The 23,865-nt window shown below is 37.1% G+C and overlaps 1 protein-coding gene across 2 annotated transcripts; it reads left to right on the forward strand.

The window, feature by feature from the left end:
• Positions 1-862: 862 nt before the first annotated feature.
• Positions 863-19,094, forward strand: LOC106092008 (G-protein coupled receptor Mth2). 2 transcript variants are annotated; one of them, XM_059360201.1, is made up of 7 exons: positions 863-942; positions 16,138-16,261; positions 16,369-16,536; positions 16,682-16,876; positions 18,234-18,387; positions 18,455-18,640; positions 18,707-19,094. In XM_059360201.1, the coding sequence occupies exons 1-7, from the start codon at positions 883-885 to the stop codon at positions 18,774-18,776; spliced, it is 957 nt and encodes a 318-aa protein (XP_059216184.1). In that variant the 5' UTR covers positions 863-882; the 3' UTR covers positions 18,777-19,094. The 2 variants fall into 2 exon arrangements, with proteins under 2 accessions (XP_059216184.1, XP_059216183.1); XM_059360200.1 differs by lacking the exon at positions 863-942 and adding an exon at positions 998-1,408.
• The last annotated feature ends 4,771 nt before the right edge of the window (positions 19,095-23,865 follow it).

Here is a 23,865-nt window from a genome sequence, read left to right on the forward strand (position 1 = left end):
ACCGTTTTGTATTGTAGTGACGCCATTCCAAGTACATCGCATTTCCTGTAAGACGGTAATATCTGCCTTGTACTACTCTAAAACATCCTGGCGGATATATCGGCACGTATACTGCAGGTGTACATGCAAATTCCAAATTTTGCCTATGAACATTCCACTAGGGAACAGGGGCAAACTTCTTACATATCAATGAGTGCAGTCCGATTCAAATTTAAGCTCAATGATAAGGGGCCTCCTTTTTATAGCCGAGTCCGAACGGCGTGCCGCAGTGCGACACCGCTTTGGAGAGAAATTTTACATGGCATAGTACCTCACAAATGTTGCCAGCATTAGGAGGGGAAAACCACCGCTGAAAATTTTTTTTGATGGTCTCGCCAGGATTCGAACCCAGGCGTTCAGCGTCATAGGCGGACATGCTAACCTCAGCACTACGATGGCAGGTGTACATACCTCTAGGAATATTCGTACAACAGCTCTCGAATTATTTCCAAGATTTTTCGTTTTGACAACACTGCGCGTTGAGCGCCATTCTTATCGGATATCGCTAAAATTTTGAACAATGAAATCTGGTATTGCTGCAAATAACTATTCAAATCGGTCGATAAACTTATAAAGCAAAAAAAGAAAATTTAATATTTCTCTTTCTTACACATTTTCGGGTCACCCTAATAACCGAATTTCTATGTTTGTTTGTATGCCTTTCTCTCAAAATGTTTAAATAAAGTCTTCAAGTATTTTTCTTATTGTTGTTGTTGTTGTTGTTGAATTCTATTGATAAACCATTCCCGCCGATGTAGGCAACGCATGTAAGCACGTGAATACACAAACGAACTCATGCAGTGAATGGCATAAACGAGTAAAGACTACTTGGTGGGACACTCCATGCTCGCTGTGGTTCACTGTGTCTGTGTAGCGGCGGTGACGGTGCCGGCGTTGGTTGTGGTTGGTATGGTTAACAAGTTTCAGATTTCTGTATTTTATCAAAATCCCAAAATTAGTGTAAACAACGCAGTGCTCAAGTTAAGTTCGTTTAGAAGCAAAATTGTAAAAATAACAGAAAAAGCCGATACAAGCAAAAAGCATTACTAAAATGTACTCTTTAAGAGCATTTATTATCACATTTAGCTTGTTATCGACGTTTTGTGAATTAAGTCAATCTTTGGAAATCTTCTTTGCCCGCGATCTACCTCTGACCATACGTTTGTGTTGTCGGCCAAGTGAATTTTTCAATGTCACATCTAATGAGTGCGAAACGATTCCCAATGATTTTCATAACACAACGTGGGAAATATCAAATTTTTGGTCTGATGGTAATGCAACCAAAGTGAATCTGCTACAAGATCTGACTCCAGAAGTCGTCGCAGTGAATTGCCAAGAACCCTATGTGTATGGGTTTTTTGAATACAGTGTAAGTTGAAAGTTTGAAGAGATGCTTGCAATAAAACAATGTTGATCTACATTGAAGTTATATAAATGTAAGAGAAAACATACATATTTGTGCGAGTTTCTATTTATTACAAAGTTTGCATTAGAGTTATTTGTATATGCTAGGGAATCACCGCTAGCTTGTGTTGAAAACAAAATACTAAATTCGATTGACTAATGATGCTTTGTTTAAAAATAAAAACAAATAAAGCAAAACAAAAACCAAAAGATAGCGAAATAAATGCTAACACGTTCATGCGTGTGGCTACAGTTAACCCTCGAAAAACACGGAGTTTATAATAAATATATAATAGAGTAGTCAGTTAAATGTTACTGCTTGCAATCAATTTTGCCTTAGACAACATAGGTCTATTGTGTTACCACGGTCCTATTTTTGTTACCTTTTGAATGAATTGAACCCACCACGTTACCAATACGCCTAAGACCTAGTACTTACTTCATCCACACAAAAATTGTCCATTGATTGGTTGCGAAATACACCGCAAATGCCGAAATATGCTGGTATTTTGCTCAAAGAACTCAGTACCAGTTCAGCGGATTTTCGCATTTTCATCGTCACCATTTTTATATACCCACCACCGAAGAATGGGGGTATTTTCATTATACCCTACACCACTGCTGTGGTACAGGGTATTATAACTTAGTGAATAAGTTTGAAACACCCAAAAGGAAAAGAGATAGACCCATTGATAAGTATACCTGATTCGATTTAGCTATGTCCGTCTGTCTGTCTGTCCGTCTTTCCATGTAAATTTGTGGGGGTTTTTGCCCATGAACATTCCACTAAGGAACAGGGGCAAACTTCTCAAATATCAATGAATGCAGTCCGATTCAAGTTTAAGCTCAATGATAAGGGGCCTTCTTTTTTTTAGGCGAGTCCGAAACCGAGTCTCACCTCTTTAGTTTTACATGGCATAGTATTTCACAAATGTTGCCAGTGTTAGGAGGGGAAAACCACTGTTGAAAATTTTTTCTGATGATCTCGCCAGGATTCGAACCCAGGCGTTCAGCGTCATAGGCTGATATGCTAACCTTTGCGCTACGGTGGCCTCCAATTTTTATCCGATCGTCTTCAAATTTGGTATGGGCATGTTTTTCCCTAGAGACGAAGCCTACTGAAATTGGGAAAAAATCGGTTCAGATTTGGATATAGCTCCCCTATAATAAGTTCGTCCGATTTGCAGTAATACTGCAATAAAATGGTCATTTATAAACCGATTCTCCCGAAATTTGGCAGGAAGGATTTTTTTTATGACTCCCGATATTACGAGTGAATTTCATCGAAATCGGTTCAGATTTGGATATAGCTCCGATATATATATTCGTCCGATTTGCAGTAATAATGCAATAAAATGATCATTTGTTAACCGATTCGCTTGAAATTTGGTAAGAAGGATTTTCTCTTGACTCTCGACATAACTGGTGAATTTCGTGGGAACCGGTTCAGATTTAGATATACCTCTCATATATTTATTGCCCGATTTTCACTCCTAGAGCCACTGCAAGCGCATTTATTGACCAATCCTCCCAAAATTTTGTACAACGCTTTCCTCGACGACATCCACAATGTCTATAAAGTTTGCTCGAAATCGGTTCAGATTTAGACAAAGCTTCCATATATATATGTTCGTCCAACTTGCAGTAATATTGCTATAAAATGGTCATTTGTTAACCGATTCTCTTGAAATTTTTTAGGAAGGAGTCGAGAGTCAAGAGAAAGACTCGCGACATTACTAGTGAATTTTATGGAAATCGGTTCAGATTTAGATATAGCTGTCATATACGTATTTCACCCGATTTTCACTTCCTGAGCCATAGCAATCGCATTTTTTTTAACAATCTTGCCAACATTTTGCACAACGCTTTTCTCGACGAGTACCACATTATCTGGTAAGTTTGCTCGAAATCGGTTTAGAATTAGATATAGCTCCCATGTATATGTTCGTCCACCACCACCGTGGAGGCCACCGTAGCGCAGAGATTAGCATGTTCGCCTATGACGCTGAACGCCTGGTACTATGCCATGTAAAACTTCTCTTCAAAGAGGTGTTGCACTGCGCTACGCCGTTCGGACTCGGCTATAAAAAGGATACCCCTTATCATTGAGCTTAAACTTGAATCGGACTGGACTCATTGTTCCTTAGTGGAATGTTCATGGGTAAAATTTGCATTTGCATATATGTTCGTCAAATTTTGGGTAATTTGCAATTATGATGTCATATGTGAACTGTAGAAATTACAGTTCGAACATATTTTCTCGAAATGTGATACGGATTGTTTAACAACCCATCTGAAAACATCCGGCAAGGTGCTTAAAATTGTTCCAGAATTAGACATAGCTTGTACTTTGTACCTACAGGGTAGGAATGATAAAACCAGTAAGGTTTTGCCATTTCGTTGGCAACATCGAAATATCCATTTCCGACTCTATAAAGTATATATATTCTTGACCGTTGTAAAAATCTAAGACGATCTAGCCATGTCCGTTCGTTCGTCCGTCCGTCTGCCTGTTGAAATCACGCTACAGTCTTTAAAAATTGAGATATCGAACTGAAAGTTTGCAAAGATCCTTTTTTGTCCATAGGCAGATTATGTTCGAAGATATATATATCGGACTATATCTTGATATAGCCCCCATATAGACCGATCCGCCAATATAAGATCTTAGGTCCATAAAAACCACATTTATTATCTGATATGAAACTTGGGATAGTGAGTCGCGTTGGGCCACTCAATAATCTTCTTTAATTTGGCCCCGATCGGTCCCGATTTGGATATAGCTGCCATATAGACCGATCTCTATAATTAAGGTCTTGGGCGCATTTATTGTCCGATTTTGCCTAAATTTGGCACAGTAAGTTGTGTTAGGCCCTTGAACATCCTTATTCAATTTGACTCAGATCGGTCCAGATTTTGATATAGCTTCCATATAGACAGATCTCTCGGTTTAAGGTCTTGGGCCCAAAAAGGCGTATTTATTGTCCGATTTCACAGTGAGTTTTGTTAGGACATTCGATGTCCTTCTTTAATATCGCCCAGATTTGGATATAGCTGTCATACAGAACGATCTCTCGATTTAAAGTCTTGGGCCCATAAAAGGCGTATTTATTGTCCGAAATTTGGGACAGTGAGTTGTATTAAGACCTTCGACTTCCTGCTGTAATTTGGCCCAGATCGGTCCTGATTTGGATATAGCTGCAATATAGACATGTTCCTCGATTTTAGGTTTTGGGCCCATAAAAGGCGCACTTATTGTCCGATTTCGCGAAAATTTGGGACAGTGAGTTGTGTTAAGTCAATCCTTCTTCAATTTGGCCCTGATCGGTCCTGATTTGAATACAGCTGATAATCCGATATCGCTGAAATTTGACACAGTGACTTATGTTAGGCTTTTCGACATCCGTATTGTATATATGGTTCAGATTTATGGTTTATATATGGATATAGCTACCAAAAAATTAATAGTTTGCACTACAAAATTTAACAATGACTTGTACTTATTAGAACAAATCGAATTTGGTCCAAATCGGACCATATTTCGATATAGCTGCTATGGGGGCATAAATTATGTATTTTTCACCAGATTATGAAGAAAGGTGGTTTACATATATAACCGAGGTGGTGGGTATTCGAAGTTCGGCCCGACCGAACTTAACAACATTTTACTTGTTTTATAGTGCATTTTGACAGTTGTTCGGGCGATACGTCGAAGTCAGTACTAGGCTTTACAGATCATTTTAAGTCGACAAGGGTTTGCCGAATCTTCTATAGAGGATAATTTTTTAGCTATTGTCTTTTTGGCAACCTGGTTTAAACAGTTCACGCACGTCTCGTGGTTGTTTAGTTTGGTCTATAATTAAACCATGAATTGTCTTATAAGCGAACAACGCTTGGAAATAATTGAATTTCATTAAAATGAGTGCTCTGTTGAGAAAGTTCATCGCGCGCTCATTGTGTAGAGCGACGAAGCTGATTTTTGACCCAATGGGTACGTAAATAAGCAGAATTGTCGATTTTAGAGTGCATATCAGCCAGAAGCATTACTAGAGCTACCTATGCATTCAAAAAAAGTCACACAATATGCATCCTGAAAAAGTCACAAGTTGTTTATGGGCTGGTGGCATCATTGGACCGTACTTCTTCAAAGATGATGCGAATCGTAACTTTATTCTGAATGGTGAGCGCTGTCGTGAGATGGTATCCAACTTTTTTGTATTGTCTAAAATGCAAGAGCTTGACTTGCATGACATGCGGTTTAAGGAAGACGGTGCCACATGCCACACAGCACGCGTAACAATGGACTTATTGAAAGGCGAATTCGGTGAACATTTTATTTTACATTCGGGACCGGTCAATTGGCCGCCTAGATCGTGCGATTTAACGCCTTTAGATTATTTTTGAGCGTCTATGTTTAAGCTCATGTCTATACAGGCCATCCCGCTTCAATTGACGCATTGGAAGACAACATTGAAGCATTTATTTGTGAGATACCGGCCGATATATCGGAGAGAGTATGCCAAAATTGGACTATGCGAATGGACCATTTGAGGCGCAGTCACGGTCAACATTTGCACGAAATAATCGCCAAAACTTAAATCGTCTTCCATATAAACCGATCTGGGATCTTGGCATCTTAAGCCTCTAGAGGGCGCAATTCTCATCCGGTTTTGCAGAAATTTTGTCCAATATGGTCTGAATCGATCTATAGATTGATACAGCTCCCATATAAACCGATCTCCCGATTTTGCTTTTTGAGCCCCTACAAGGCGCAATTCTTATCCGAATGAACTGAAATATTACACAATGACTTCTACAACGTTCAGCATTCAATTAATTTATGGTCCGAATCGGACAATAGCTTGATATAGCTCCAATAGCATAACAGTTCTTATTCATTATTCTTTGTTTGCCTAAAAAGAGACACCGGACCGACCGAACTAAGCACGCCCTTACTTGTTTTTTTTACTTTCCTATAGATCTTAAAAAATTAACCTTTACTTTCCATCACTTAGAGTTATTATTCCTAAATTTTTAATTTTTTTGATGCTTTCATCTTGTTATATGAGGGTTACCCGTTATCAAACCACCCCACACATACTCATATTTCTTTTGTTATATTCTAAAGCTCGCTGGAATTATGACACACAGTATTTTAAAGGGTGATTTTTTTGAGGTTAGGATTTTCATGCATTAGTATTTGACAGATCACGTGGGATTTCAGACATGGTGTCAAAGAGAAAGATGCTCAGTATGCTTTGACATTTCATCATGAATAGACTTACTAACGAGCAACGCTTGCAAATCATTGAATTTTTGGTTGAATGGCTACGTAAATAAGCAAAATTGCCGCATTTGGAGTGAAGAGCAACCAGAAGCCGTTCAAGAACTGCCCATGCATCCCGAAAAATGCACTGTTTGGTGTGGTTTGTACGCTGGTGGAATCATTGGACCGTATTTTTTCAAAGATGCTGTTGGACGCAACGTTACGGTGAATGAACACATTTCGAACCGAACACTGATTTTGGTAATAAAATTCAATGATTTGCAAGCGTTGCTCGTTAGTAAGTCTATTCATGATGAAATGTCAAAGCATACTGAGCATCTTTCTCTTTGACACCATGTCTGAAATCCCACGTGATCTGTCAAATACTAATGCATGAAAATCCTAACCTCAAAAAAATCACCCTTTATTTGTTACGCGTTAAACATGTTGTATGTTTGAATGAGTACAAACTTTGTTAGGTTTACATTATCTTCACTCCAAGCTTTGCTAAAATACAATTCAGTAACAACCTTATCAATCGAAATACCAAAAGCGAATGATGAGAATAGCCATATACGGCAAAATAAATTATTATTAACCTATTTTTTTGCCGGCTACTTAGCTATTTCTCTTTAGTGTGATCTTCGTATAATAGAGTGTACCGTAAAATTACATGACAACTCTTTTTAAATGATTATGGGAAATTTAAGCGAGAGTATATTTGAAATCATATAGACTTCTTAATATTAATAAAAATAATCTATACAATTTTTTAGCCTTGAAGAAAAGTATTTATTTCTCGTATGCCGCATTTCATGAATGAATTCGATTCTGATAAACAAATTTACACTTCGATTTTTATACTCTACACCACCACTGTGGTACGATTGTCATTGGTTCAGATTTAGATATAGCTCACATATATATCTTTAATCCGATATGGCCTTTAAGACTGTAAGGCTCAAGAAGTCAAATCGGGAGATCGGTTTATATGGGAGCTCTACCGGGTTATCGACCGATTTAGACCGCACTTATCACAGCTGTTGGAGGTCATAACAGAATACTATGCGCAAAATTTCAGCCAAATCGAATGAAAGTTGCGGCTTCCAGGGGTTCAAGAAGGTCCGAGGGCACATGTATAAAAAAAAAATTTCACCGCCGGGGTACATAAAATGCTGTTCTTTTGGAATAACTTTTAATTTATTTTACTGGGTACTAACCGCCTAGCTACCGGCATACCCTCCTATTGATAGGAAGTGAAGGATGATATCAGGAGAAAGTTTTCTTGTCTATCTATGCTTTAGATTAAAACGCAATCAAAGACCTACGAACAGCTAAGTCGAACACGATGCCGTTGCACTTAGCAGCATTGTAAGTTAATTTTCATAATGCCAAAATTAAACCAAAAACCCTGCTGACGTTAATGTAAAGATAAACTTCAAAGTGCTTAGAAAGCTTTTTGAGCTACAGTTACGAATACATGCTTTTGTCCAACGTAGCCACCATTCAAGCATCTTAGCAATAGTGACAGCTGGAACACTCATCGCTTATCCAGTACAGCAACTCAGACGAATTTCTGTCTTCGCATATCTTCCGCTTCAAGGAAGCATAGTGAAAAAGCAACAAAGCAGTCATTTATGGCTATGTAAAGTATTGGTACCTAACTCTTAATGAGTTAGGGTGTCCTCAATTAGGATGTTCTATACAAATGACCCAAATATTTTACATGAATTTATGACTATGTTTTGGATGGGGGTATATTAATTTCGTCTCCTCGAAATATTCATCTAAGACCCCATAAAGTATATATTCTTGATCGTCATGATATTTTAAGTCTATCTAGCCATGTCCGTCCGTCTGTCTGTCGAAAGCGCGCTAACTTTCGAATGAGTAAAGCTAGCTGATTGAATTTTCGCACAAATATTTCTTATTAGTGTAGATCGGTTGGGATTGTAAATGGGCTATATCGGTCCATATTTTGATATAGCTGCCAAAGAAACCGATCATGGATCTTGACTTCTTCAGCCACTAGAGGGCACAATTCTTATCCGATTTGGCTGAAATTCGGTACGACTTGTTTTGTTATGACTTCAAACATTTGTGTTAAGTATGGTGGAAATCGGTTCATAACCTGATATAGCTGTCATATAAACCGATCTGGGGTCTTGACTTCTTGAGCCTCTAGAGGGCGCAATTCCTATCCGATTTGGCGGAAATTTTCCACAACGTGTTTCGATGTGACTTCCAACAACTTTGTCAAATATGATTCAAATCGATCCATAACCTGATGTAGCTACAATATAAACCGATTTGGGAACTTGACTTCTTGAGCCTCCAGTGGGCGTAATTATTATACGATTTGGCAGACATTTTGTAAAACTGCTTCTCTCATAACCATCAATGTAATTGTTGAATTTAACTACTTTGCTAATACATGGTAATTATTGAGGAAAAGTATTCCAAAGACGTATTGTACCGATGAAGAATTTCCATTTCGACACAAGGCTTTTCCGTCTCAAGGGTATAATTCTCCTTCCCCTTCTAGATCTAATAAATTTGAATGGATCAAAAAGATATTCAGGTTCCTGGTCATAAATAATTTTGTGCTAAAATACTTAGCATCTCATATTCAAAGCGAGTTGAAACACATTCCATAAAGGGAATTTGAAAATTACGAAACACGTTGCATTCTTCTCATATCATGCAGATAACGGATAATACAATTAAAAGCCACGTTTAATTTCCGTCGGCTCAACGAATCACCATTCAATCATCACATTTACATGATCCGTCCAACTTAAATACCACGCCCAAATTTTTAGCAATCGGAACTAAGGCAATTTTCTCCAGATTAACAGAAATTTCAGTATTCGGCAACGAGAAACATTTATTCTTATGAATACCCAGACACTTTGATTTCTGGGGTTTTAGAAGTAAACCATTCGCTCTTGCCCATCTACATAGAAGATCTTCATTGAGTCTACGGATGCTCCCATCAAAGTCTTTAGGTGAATTTGCACATCATCAGCATACTAGATTAGTACTCGACTATGGACCAATTGGTTAGGAAGATCATTTGCATGCGTGATGAAAAGTAGTGGGCCTATGATACATCCCTGTGGTACTCCCTTAGATACTGCTAATGGTTCAGATCTCACGTCTCCAGAATAAACCGATTGGGAACGATGAGACAAATAAGACTAAAGCTTTGGAATGTTCGAGTAGGATAAGAAAACAAATCTTGTTGCCATCGATTTCACTCCGAATTGACTCGGAGACTTCTGTTAGGGTGCTGGCACAACTATGACCAGTACGGAATCCCGACTGCATAGCCGTCAATAATGATGCACGATCGAGATTTTCCGAAAACTGGCTCTGTATTACCTTTTCGAAAACCTTAGAAAGGTGTGATAATATCATTATCGGTAGAAATTCCGTATTAGATTTAGAAACGAGAAGATCTTTCTATTCATGGGATATATGCAAGAAGTCAAAATAGTGCTAACAAGTAAAAAGGCAGTAAGTTCGGCCGGGCCGAACTTAGGATACCCACCACCTCGGAAAATTGGATAATTTATGCACCCAAATTCAGCACGGACATTGAGTGGTCTTATAAATGTAAGTCACTGTTGAATTTTTGTATTTGAAATTTCAACAAAATCGGGTAATAAATAAAGCTTTTATGAGCTTCAGACCCTTAACCGGCATATCGGTCTATATCACAGCCATATCCAAATACAGTCCTATTTTTCCCATATTTGGGTCGGATGGCGGGTGGCTTAAAACTACTCACTGTTTCAAATTTTAGTGAAATTGGATAAAAAATAATGCTTTTATGGGCCTCAGACCCTTTATCGGGAGATCGGCCTATATGGGAGCTATATCTTAATATAGTCCGATCCAAACCATATTTGGGGCGGATGTCGGGAGACCTAAAACTATTCACTGTTTCAAATTTCTGCGAAATCGGGTAATAAATAGGGCTTTTATGGGTTTCAGACCCTTTATCGGCAGATCGGACTATATGACAGTTTTTTCTAAATATAGTCCGATCTAAACCATATTTAAGTCAGATGCTGGTATGCCTTAAAATACTGTTTTAAATTTCAGCAAAATCGGATAAAAAATAAAACTTTTATGGCCTTCAAACCCTCTATCAGGAGATCGGTCTTTATAGTAGCTGTATCTAAATTTAGTCCGATTTATTTGGGTCAGTTGTCGGAAGCCTTAAACTACTCACTGTTTCAAATTCGGCAAAATCGGATGAAAAATAAAGCATTTATGGGCATTAGCCCCTTTATCGGAAAATCGGTCTACATAGCAGCTATATCCAAATATGATCCGATTTGGCCCGTTCAAGAACTTAACCAGCGTGCACCAAAAAGACGTATCTGTGCTGAATTTCAGCTCAATATCTCAATTTTTTAAGGCCCTAGAGTGATTACAACGGACGGACAGACACACGGACATCGATAAATTGTCTTAGAATTTTACGACGATCCGAAATATATATACTTTGTAGGGTCGGAAATTGATATTTCGATTTGTCGCAAACGGAATGACTAAATGAATATACCCCCTATCCTACGGTGGTGGGTATCAAAAGGCAGCAGAGGAAAAAGTATCCGTATGAACCTTGGATCAATACCGTCAGATTCAATGGCATTCGTTTCAACCTGTGCAAAACTCGTCAAAACCTCATAAGGACTAAGGCATCTTAACTCGGAAATTCCCTCACCTAATTCCCCGTCTTGAGTGCCATAGAAAGAGGATTTCAAATCGGATACGATATGAGGCAAGTAGTATTTTTATACCCACCACCGTAGGATTTTATTTAGACCTTCCGTTTGAAACACATCGAAATATCAATTTCCAACCCTACAAAGTGTAAAAATTTCGGATCGTCGTATAATTCTAAGACGATTTATCGATGTCCGTGTGTCTGTCCGTCTATTGTAATCAATCTACAGCCTTCGAAAATTGCGATATTGAGCTGAAATTTGGCACAGAAACGTTTCTAAATCGCACCATATTTGGATATAGTTGCTATATAGATCGATCTGCCGATAAAGAGTCTAATTCACCTAAATGCTTTATTTTTTATTCGATTTCGCTGAAATTTGAAACAGTGAGTAGCTTAAGGCTTCTTGACATCTGACTGAAATGTGGTTCAGATAGGACTTTATTTAGATATAGCTGACATATATACCGATCTGCGATAAAAGGTCTGAAGCTCATAAAATTTATTTATTAGCCGATTTCGCTGAAATTTGAAACAGTGAGTTAATTTAAGCCTTCCGACATCTTACCTAAATATGGTTTAGATCGGACTATATCTAGATATAGCTGCCATATAGACCGATCTCCCGATAAAGGGTCCGAATCCCATAAAAGCTTTATCTTTTAAGCGATTTCGCTGAAATTTTAAACAGTAAGTAGCTTTTTGAATAATAGCATAGGACCTAAATATGGTTCAGATCGGCCTATATTTAGATATAGCTGCCATATATACCGACTTGCCGATAAAGGGTCTGAAGCCCATAAACGCATTATTTATTACGCGATTTCGCTGAAGTTTGAAATAGTTGTTTAAGGTCTCCCGACATCCGTCCCAAATATGGTTCCGATCGGATTATATTTAGATATAGCTGCCATACATACTGATCTCCTGATAAAGAGTATAAGTCCCATAAAAGCTTTATTTTTTATCCGATCTCGCCAAAATCCGCGAATTTGGGTGTTTAAGTTATCCAATCTTCACCGGATTATGACGAAAATCATAATCCAAAGTTCGGCCCGGCCGAACTTAATGCCTTTTTAATGTATTGCAAATGGGCCATATCGGTTCAGATTCAAATAAAGCTTCCATATAAACCGATCTCCCGATTTGACTTCTTGAGCCCCTGGAAGCCACAATTTTTATTCGATTTGGCTGAAATTTTGCATGTAGTGTTCTGTTGTGATTTCCAACAACTGTCCTAAGTACGGTCCAAATCGGTGTATAACCTGATATGGCGCCCTTGTAAACCGATCTCCCGATTTGACTTCTTGAGCCCCTGGATGCTGCAATTTTGTACATAGTGTTCTGTTGTGATTTCCAATAACTGTGCCAAGTACGGTCCAAATCGGTATATAACCTGATATAGCTCCTATATGAACCGATCTCCAGATTTGACTTCTTGATCCCTTACAAGCCGCAATTTTTATTCGATTTGGCTGAAATTTTGCATGTAGTGTTCGGTTGTTCGGTAAACCGATCTCCCGATTTGACTTACTGGGCCTCTGGGAGCCGCGATTTTTTCCGATTTGGCTGAAATTTTGCATAAAGTATTCTGTTATGACTCTCAACAACTGCGCCAAGTACGGTCTAATTCGGTCTACAACTAGATATAGTTCCCATTTTTTAGCATAATTCATGTGATGGGTTCCCAAGATTCGGCCCTTTCAATCAAGCTTTGTTGTTCAGTTTTTATACCCTACACCATTTCTGTGGTTCAGGGTATTATAACTTAGTGAATTTGTTTGTAACACCCAAAAGGAAGAGGGATAGAGCCATTGTTAAGTAAACCGATCGACTCAGAATCACTTTCTGATTCGACTAAGCTATGTCCGTCGGTCTGTCCGTCCGTCTGTCAGTCCAACTGTCCATGTTAATTTGTGTACAAAAAAACAGGTCGCAGTTTTCATCCGATCGTTTTCGAATTTGGTACAGGCATGTTTTTCCGAAGACGAAGACTATTGAAATTGGAAAAAATCGGTTAAGATCTGGATATATCTCCCATATATGTTCGTCCTATTTTCAGTAATAATGCAATAAAATAGTCATTTGATAACCGATTCTCTCGAAATTTGGCAGGAAGGATTTTTTTATGATTCTCGACATTATTGGTGAATTCCCTATATATATATATATATATATGTGTGTGTGTAGGAAATTTTACATACGAAAATAAAAGCTAATGCTACCGCTAACGTTTATGTAAAGATAAAGATAAACATCAAGACGAAAGCTTTTTGAACAATAACTCACTATTGTCCCACATATCAAGCATTCAATCATCTTAATAACATACCACCGTCATCGCTCATAACATACCACAAAGTATTTCTGAAAATGTTCTGTCTTTGCATATCTTCTGCAAAAAAAAAAACTTAGCACCTTTTTTTATGATAAGGCTATGTATGTGTTTCATAAAGTGCTAGGGTGTCCTCAATTTTAAGCTGAATTAAGAGTATGTGGGCTTATATTCCACAAGGTCTATCTACCGTGTATCTACACCGTTTTAAGTATCAACATCTTCGGCATTCTCATACTAACTGTGGACAATACCTATGAATATTGCTGGTATTGAGAAAATTCATCTTAATCCTCTTCATTAAAAACCGGCTACAGATTGGAGGTACCTTTTCATTTAGCACAAACTAGCTATCTAATTGAGGGAGGGGTCTCTCTGATAGAGAAGTGTACTGAGGTATTGAAGGTTCTTCAATTTAAGTCATGTCATAATCTCATGATGGGTGGGTGTTAGGAAAATAAATCGAGATGTTCCAAACGGAATGTCGAAACTAGTATGCGTTTGGCCCTTTTATACCCTACAACACCGCTGTGGTACAGGGTATTATAAGTTTGTAAATTTGTTTGCAACGCTAAGAAGGAGAAGATCTAGACCCATTGATAAGTATACCGATCGCCTTAGAATCTCTTCCTGATTCGATTTAGCTATGTCCATCTGTCTGTCCATGTATTCTTGTGATCAAGTTACAGGTCGCATTTATTGTCCGATTGTCATGAAATTTTGCACAAGTCTCTTTCTTTGCCCAAGGACGAACGTTATTGATTTTGAAAAAAATCGGTTCAGATTTAGATATAGCTGCCATATATATCTTTCATCCGATATGGCCACAATTTTCATCCCATCTTTACAGAATTTGGCATGAGGTGCTCTATTTGACGTCTGCATATGTGTGCAAAATTGTATCAAAATTTAGCTCCCATATATATCTTTCATTCGATATGACCTTTTAAGGCTGTAGAAGTCACAATTTTAGTCCGATCTTTACAAAATGTGGCATGAGGTGTTTCATCCAACATCCTCATATATGTGCAAAATTTCGTCAAAATCGGCTCAGATTTAGATATAGCTTCCATACATATCATTCATCCGATATGGAATTTTATGGCTATAGCAGCCACAATTTTGGTCGGGCCTTTACAAAATTTTGCACAAAGTGTTTTTTTTTTAAGTCAATATGACTGCAAAATTTCCTAAAAATCGGTGCAAATTTAGATATAGCACCCATATATATCTTTTACCCGATATGGAGATTTAAGGCTGTAGCAGCCACAATTTTGGTCCGATCTTTACCAAATTTTGCAAGAGGTGCTTTATTTGACGTCTTCATATGTATGTAAAATTTCATAAAAATCAGTTCAGATTTAGATATACCTCCCATATATATCTTTGGACTTTAAAGGCTGTAGTAGGCACAATTTTGGCCCGATTTCTACAAAATTTATCGTGAGTTGTTTTATTTAAAGTCCCAATACAAGTGCAAAGTTCTATATAAATCGGTCTAGATTAAGACATAGCTCCCATATAAATCTTTTGTCCGATATGGTTTTTTAATACTGTAGGAGCCACTATTTTACTCCGATCTTAACAAGATGTTGTATGAGGTGTTTTATTTGACGTCTTAATACGTGTGTAAAATCTCATAAAATTTGGTTTAGATTTAGATGTAGGTCCCGATGTATCTTCCATCCGAAATAGACTTTAGCCTGTAGAAACCACACTTTTCGTATGATTTTGCATGAGATGTTTCATTTGACGTTCCAATACATGCGCAAAGTTTCATTAAAATCGGTCCTGATTTAGATATAGCTCAAATGTATATATATCTTACGATATGGACTTTTAAGGCAGTAAGAACCACAATTTTGGTCACATCTTTACAATAAAGGGCGTGAGATGTTCTATTTGACGTCCCAGTATCCATCATCAAAATTGGCACAGATTTCGATATAACTCCCATATAATCTTTTATCCGATATGGCCTTTTAAGGATGTGGAAATCCAAATTTGTAGGAAAACCTTACAAGGTTCTATTGGATATTTCAATAGGTATCCAAATTAAAGTCTGACTAGATTTCGAGATAAGTTCTACATATAAAGAGTACTACATACACCAGGTGGTTTAGGGTATTATATAGTCGGCTCCACCCGACTTTTGCCTTTCCTTACTGGTTTTATTTGGAAACATTCCTTGTTGGTTCACGTTCATATTGGTTTCAAGTGTAATTGTCTGGTAGTATGATAACTCCTTTCAATGCACTTGCTTTTCATTCTCTCAATATTTACTCCTCTAAGTCCACAAATAGCTTTATATATATGTTTTTAAAATTCTTTATTTTTAATTTTATTTTGCAGAATGACTCGGATTATTGCTACACTCCCCACTATCATATGCAGCTCCAGAAATATATTATTGCCACAATAGATTGTGCTTCTCTGATTCATGTGTATAGTTATATATACGATTCTTATCTGTTTGGTAATTATGTTTAGATTGTTATCGGTTATATAAAAAGTTTTCAAGTGCTCCATGTGAAGCTGTATGACTTCATTTTAAATTAAATTTAAATTTATTTCTAATTCTAGGTATTGGATTTTCTTCACTCTTCCTGCTATTAACCATTGTGATATATGGAATATTTAAAGAATTAAGGCATACTCTAAACTGGAAACTATTTATTTTTAATTTTGTATCATGGATTTTAGCACATACATTTGTTATCCTTAGTGTTCGATTGATGTGTGTAGAATTGGGTGAGCATAAAAATTAGTAAATAGTTTGAATTATGCTTCCGTATATAATCGAAGTTCTGAAAATTTTAACATTTTCTATTTAAATGTTTCTTTTCGTAACCAAACATTATTTTTAAGACATTATTTTTTTTAATTTTTTTTCTAGTTTTATATGCCTTGATATTTTTCATTTCATCCCGCCTCTGGCTGAGTGTTATCGGCTATGACACATGGTTAATATACGTATCGAATTTCAGAGAATATGATCTGAAGGAATTGGATAGAAAACGTTTACTGGTCTACACTATGTGTGTGTGGGGTGTAGCCATATTGGCTAGTTTTTCATCGTGGTTTCTAAGAGGTATTAAAAAAAAAAATAAAACTAACCCAATTCCCCTGCAGTTAACAAATTCGCAAAACAAAAGATTTCCATCACGTTATCTTTATCAAACTTATTCATGACGGTGTTTCATTGCATGTTTTTTATGCAATATGTACATAGACTAGGGAGAGTAAATTTGTAAGAGCCTAAAATTATTCAATAACCGGTTACGAGCCTAGCAAAAACTCTCATTACCAAATAACCAGAAAGGTATGCTCATTCAAAAACTAATATTTTTAGGCATCGATTGTGATTACTTTTACATGTGGCGATGTCCTAGGAGGAAAGTCCTTCCGCACAAGCATACCATAAGTTAAAAAAATAAGTACTTATGCCTAAGCATACAAGTTTTCAAAAAATAATGACATATTAACTTAGTTGAACGTTGCTAAAAAATAACAACCTAGACTCAAACACAACGTTTTCAATGCTCAGTTTCTTTCAAGAAGACAAATTTTATATGAATAATTCAGATTATAAATGAAATGAAAACCTTACCATCATCGCAACTCAAAGTTGAACCAAGAACCTTCCGTTTTCAAAGCAGACCCTCTACGTATTCATCCATATTACTGTTGTTTGAATAATACAACATTTTTATACCCTCCACCATAGAATGGGGGTATACTAATTTCGTCATTCTGTTTGTAACACCTCGAAATATGCATCTGAGACCCCATAAAGTATATATATTCTTGATCGTCGTGAAATTTTATGTCGATCTAGCCATGTCCGTCCGTTCATCTGTCTGTCGAAAGCACGTTAACTTCCGAAGGAGTAAAGCTAGCCGCTTGAAATTTTGCACAAATACTTCTTATTAGTGTAGTTGTAGTTGGTATTGTAAATGGGGCATATCGGTCCATGTTTTGATATAGCTGCCATATAAACCGATCTTGGATCTTGATTTCTTGAGCCACTAAAGGGCACAATTCTTATCCGATTTGGCTGAAATTTGGCTGAAATTTGGTATGGCGTAAATCGGTAAATACACTGATATAGCTGCCATATAAACCGATTTGGGATCTTGACTTCTTGAGCCTCTAGAGATCGTAATTCTCATCCCATTTGGCAGAAATATCCAACTTTTGTTTTTGGACCAATATTAAGCAAACTTCCTACTTTCTCTCGTTTAAGCAAACTTCCTACTTTCTCGTTTCTCGATTTTAGACCTACGATTTCTTGTTCGAAACTTCTTAGAATTTGTCGTAGATGTATAAAGCAAGAAAAACACTAAATGAGTATAAGATTAAGGAAATTGCGGAACAAATGTTTTGCGAATTCGTAGAAGGGAAAAATTGATTTATTATTTCCTAAATTAATTTTGGTTTTTCCACAGGTTCCACACCCATGGATAACTGGGTTTCCCTCATACCTATTGAATTCATTTTATGCATGGCATTGATGAGTTTTGCTTATTTTGTCTATGAATTGTTTTCTATAAGAAAGAGCGTGCGAAATACAAGAGCAGGAAAACATTTCATTAGAAATAGGTTTGTTATAATTTTCCAATAAGAATTTTTTTCAATCCATACCTAATTATATAATTTTTTTCTGTAGCATATCGACCATATTGTTTTTGATTTATATGAGTATTCTTCCCTGGGTTATAATGCTATTGTGGCTTTTAAATAAAAACGATATTTCAATGGCCATCACGTTCTATATCTACTTGATTATTGAAGGTCCCATTATATTCGCCATTTATGTTCCTGTGCGAAAACTGCGATATCTGTGGAAGAACAGGTTAGTCTAGTTATTTATTAACTTGCAATACATTGTACATAGGATAGATACATTTGAACATTTCAGAAAGCCTGGTCGTAATAGTCTATGGTTGGAGACGAATATATTGAAGGGTTCTAAAAGCACGTACGTCTAAGGCAATGATGGGTACACCAACACAGTTGAAAAGACAAAATTGTGTTTGTATGAAGGGCCGAAGGAAACCCGATCCATCGATAAAGTGAAAAAGATTTGTGAAAAAGACATCAATGCGTCAACCGAACGAAGCCACACGGAGTTTCTTACACTTGGCGCCCATCTACGTTCAAAAGCAATAAACTGAATTGAAACTCTCATTTATTAAAGACTCTCATATTTATATCATATTTTTAAAGTGATTTATATAATTAAGCTTAATTCTTATGAATTTATTTATTTAATAAAAAATATACAGGACATGTAAAACATGCTGAACTCCCCGAACAACTATTGTCTATCAATGGAACTAAACTAATAAATTTTAGAGTAAAATATGAAAACATTTTAAATATGTTTTAACAATTCGGGCAAAAAAATCCGTTTTTTTTTTCTTCTTTTGGAAAGTTGTACCGAAATTGAAGACATCACCTTGATTTTACTTTTTGCAATTTCTGAATTTTAAACACTTGGTTGGTATATTTGGATATGTAAAAGTACTCCGCGATTTGTTTTGTATTGTTAGCACTGTTGTTAGTTAAATATATTTGTAAGATTCTATTCGTTTAAGCAATCTCTCCATATTCATCCTGATGACGTTCTTCAACGAAAGGACGAAATACTGGATATTTAAATAAAAAACGACTTTGTGAAAGAAATCAACTTTACTTGGCCTCGAGTTTGAGTTTCAATCAACACAGTAATAGTTGGAATATTAAAATATGGTACAGCGGAATGCGTAGAATAGGGAAAACAAGTTAAAGCGTGCTAAGTTCGGCCGGGTCGAACCTTTAGAACACACCATCATGGATTTTATGTAAAATAAATTTAGTTGTGGGGCAAAAATTTCATTCTACATACCAAACTGCTATCAAACCAGCAAAGATTAAAGCTCAAGGAACCGAACAAGAATGATCGAGAGACCGGCTTACACGGGAGCGATATAAGGTTCTTGACCGATTTGGACAGTACTTTGCGCAGTTGTTGGGAGTCATAACAAAACACCGCATGCAAAATTTCAGCCAAATCGTGCTAAAATTGCGGCTTTCAGGGGCTCAAGAAGTCAAATTTGGAGATCGGTTTATATGGGAGCTATAACAGGTTCTTGACTGATTTGGACCGTACTTGGCACAGTTATTGAAAGTTATAACAGAACACTATGTGCAAAATTTCAGCCCAATCGGACAAAAATTGCGGCTTGTAAGTGCTCAAGAATTCAAATCGATAGATCGGTTTATATGGGAGCTATAGCAGGTTCATGACCGATTTGGACTGTACTAAACACAGTTGTTGGAAGTCACAACAGAATACTATGTACAAAATTTCAGCCAACTCGTACAAAACTTGCGGCTTTCAAGGCTCAAGAAGTCAAATCGGGAGATCGGTTAATTTGCGAGCCATATTCAAATCTGAATCGATATGGCCCATTTGCAATCCCCAGCGACCTACATCAGTATTAACTAGCTGTGCAAAATTTCAAGCAGCTAGCTTTTCTCCTTTGAAATTTAGCGTGCTTTCGACAGACGGACGGACGGACATGGCAAGATCGACTCAGAATGTCGAGACGATCCAGAATATATGTACATTAAGGGGTCCTAGATCAATATTTCGAGGTGTTACAAACGGATTGACTAGGTTATTATACCCCATCATATGATGGTGGGTATAAAAACAAGTAAAAAGGTGTTAAGTTTGGGCTGAACTTTGGATACCCACCATCTCGGGTATATATGTAAACCAAATTTCGTCATAATCCGGTTATTTATGCCCCCATATCGAAATTCGGCACGGATATTGAGAAGTCATATAAGTACAAGTCTTTATGGTATCCATATCAAAATATAGACCAATATGAACCATATTCGACACGGATGTCGGATTATAAATGCGCCTTTTATGGGGCCCAGACTTTAAATCGAGTGATCGGTCTATATGGCAGTTGTATGCAAATCTGAACTGATCTGGGCGAAATCGAAGGGCATAAGATAAACCACTGTCCCAATTTTCGGCGAAATCGGACAAGAGAGATCGGTCTGTATGGCATCTACATTTAAATCAAGACCGATTTGGGCCAAATTAAAGAAGGATGTCGAAGGGCCTAACACAACTCACTGTCCCAAATTTCGGCGACATCGGACAATAATTGCGCCTTCTATGGGCCCAAAACCTTAATTCGAAATATCGGTCTATATCTAAATCTGAACCGATCTGAACCAAATTGCAGAGAGATGTCGCAAAGCCTAACATAAATCATTGTGTCGTATTTCAGGGAAATCGGATTATATATGCGCCTTTTATGGGACCAAGACTCGAGAGATCGGTCTATATGGCAGCTATACCCAAATCTGAATCGATCTGGTCCAATTTGAAGCGGGATATCGAAGGCCCTAACATAACTCACTGACCCAAATTTCAGCAAAATCGTATAATAAATATGGCTTATATGGGCCTAAGATTCTAAATCGGCCGATCGGTCTATATGGGGGCCATATAGCCCATCTTCGACCCTAACCTGCTTATGGACAAAAAAAGAATCTGTGTGAAATTTCTGCTCAATATCTCTTTTTTTAAAGACTGTAGCGTGATTTCATCAGACAGATGGACAGACAGTCAGACGGACGGACATGTCATGATCGTCTTAGATTTTTACGCTTTTCTTGATCAGATATATACACTTTATAGGGTCGGAAATTGATATTTCGATGTGTTGCAGACGGAATGACAAAACCATCCTTCGGTGGTGAGTATAAAAATGATGTTGAGTGGCCTAACACAACTCACTGTTCCAAATTTCAGCAAAATCGGATGAATAAATGTGGCTTTTATGGGCCTAAGACCCTAAATCGGCGAATCGGTCTATAGTGGGGCTATATGAGGATATTGTCCTATATAGTCCATCTTCGAACTTAACCAACGTATGGACGAAGAAAGAATCAGCTCAATATCTCTATTTTTAAAGACTGTAGCGTGAATTCAACAGACAGACGGACATGGCTGGATCGTCTTAGATTTCTACGCTGATCAAGAATATATATACTTTTTAGGGTCGGAAATGGATATTTCGATGTGTTGCAAACAGAATAACAAAATGAATATACCCCCCTCCTTCGGTGCTATTTGATGGATTTTCTTGATGGAAGTCCAACACACACTTCTAATGAGTGTTTTTTTTTACCACACACATTAACGTGCCCAATTGGAATAGGTTGCCATAGATTATCATAAAGATTCCCATGGACTGCGGTAGGTACTGTATAAGTACTCGACTAAGCTAATCTACTTTTAATAATGCGCTAAAACATTTCATTTAGACAATAAAACAATAAAGATGCTAAGCAAACACAGCAGAAAAACATCAAAACCACTTCAAAATGGAATATTTAAATCTTCCCCGTTTGAGTGTATAAATATGATGAACATCTTTGCCATGGAAAGATTCTCGGTTGATCTACCCAAATGATCGAAAGACCCCAAACACAAAGAACATGGAAATCTTTGTTACTGTTAATCCATCTTTTAGCAACAATTGTTACATTGTTCGGTTCAAACCCAGCCCGTGTAAGTATCTTAAATGGTCTGATAGATCGTCATGGAAGAAATTGCATTTTGGCCAACACAAATCTCTCACCAATGTAGGCACTAAAACCGGGAGCAAATTTGATTGTTCAATTTACACACAAACACAAAAGATAAATTTGAAGTAAAAAAATATGTGCAGACTATAGTAGGGCTAAAGCGACTTTTTGATACCCTATGACCAGAAGACTGATTATAATGTAGACTGTAGTTCTCTTTCCAATCTTGATATCAAAAACAAAGTGGCCAAATGGTTACCTAACTTATCGTGGGTTAGCCTATAAAAGAAGAAACAAGGTTTTCCATTAATAAGGGTGTCCGGGGGTGATAACTGTAAGTTCGTTTATGCTGCCACAATTTCGCTAAAGTTTTCCAAATCTTAACTTTTTATATAAGACACTAGCTGACCCGGGCCCGCTCCGCTGTGCCTTTTTTTACTTTATATGGTGCAAAAGTTTCCTTGGAATATTTATTTTCGACAATTAAAGATCTTTTAGTGAAATACCATGCTAACTTGACAAACAGTTTAACGATATAAGTGCCTTTATCTGAATTCCATGTGGTCTTTATTGGTCTACGAATTTAAATTTGGATGTAAGGTGTACTCCATTCTTAAAATACTTAATTTCAGCCCGATATTCTCATGATGTCTGATTTAGTGGTGTTTTCGGAGGGTGAGGTGGTCCCCCAGATACTTGGCCCTGAAAAAATATCAGCATCGTGCTCTTCTCTCAAATACCATTTATTTAAACCCCATATTGTCATTGGCTTAAGAGGAGTTTACAGGATGAGGCGTCCCCCCAACACATGGCCCCAAAATAGGTTATTAAATTCGTTTTCTAATCTCAAATACCTTTCATTTGAGCCACATATTGGCATGGTCGAAAATTATTTCCCTTTGGGGGTGTTTTGGGAAAGGGTGATGCACTAAATTGAGTAGTTTTTTAACTTATGTTAGAAAAAGTACGTCTTATGCATAGTGTGATTATTTATAGGTCTGATGGCTTCGCATTGCATGAAATGAAATAAATAAAAAAATAAATACATGGTCCCACATTTGGATATAAAATTCGTATTCCACTCCCAAATACCTTTATTTGATTCCCATATTACGATGGTCACTAAAAATTGCTGTTTGTGGGGTATTTTGGGAAAGGGGTAGACCCCCAGAAAATTGATCCCGAAAATGGGTATCAATTCTTGCTTGGTAGGGGTACCTATTATTTAAGCTCCACATAAAATGTCGGTAAATATGCCTGATTTAGGGGTGTTTTGGGGATTGGAGTGGTCCCCCAAACCTAAGCCCGGAAAATATATCAGCAACGTGCTCTATTCTCATATATACATTTATTTGAACCCCATTCGCCATTGCCCTCAAAATTGGATATCAAATTCGTTTTCTAATCTCATTTAAACTCCTTATTGCAAAAGTCTGCAAATATGTCGGGTTGGGATATTGACCCTAAAAACTATGA

This window comes from Stomoxys calcitrans, chromosome 1 (assembly GCF_963082655.1).
Source record: "Stomoxys calcitrans chromosome 1, idStoCalc2.1, whole genome shotgun sequence".
Classification (NCBI taxonomy): domain Eukaryota; kingdom Metazoa; phylum Arthropoda; class Insecta; order Diptera; family Muscidae; genus Stomoxys; species Stomoxys calcitrans.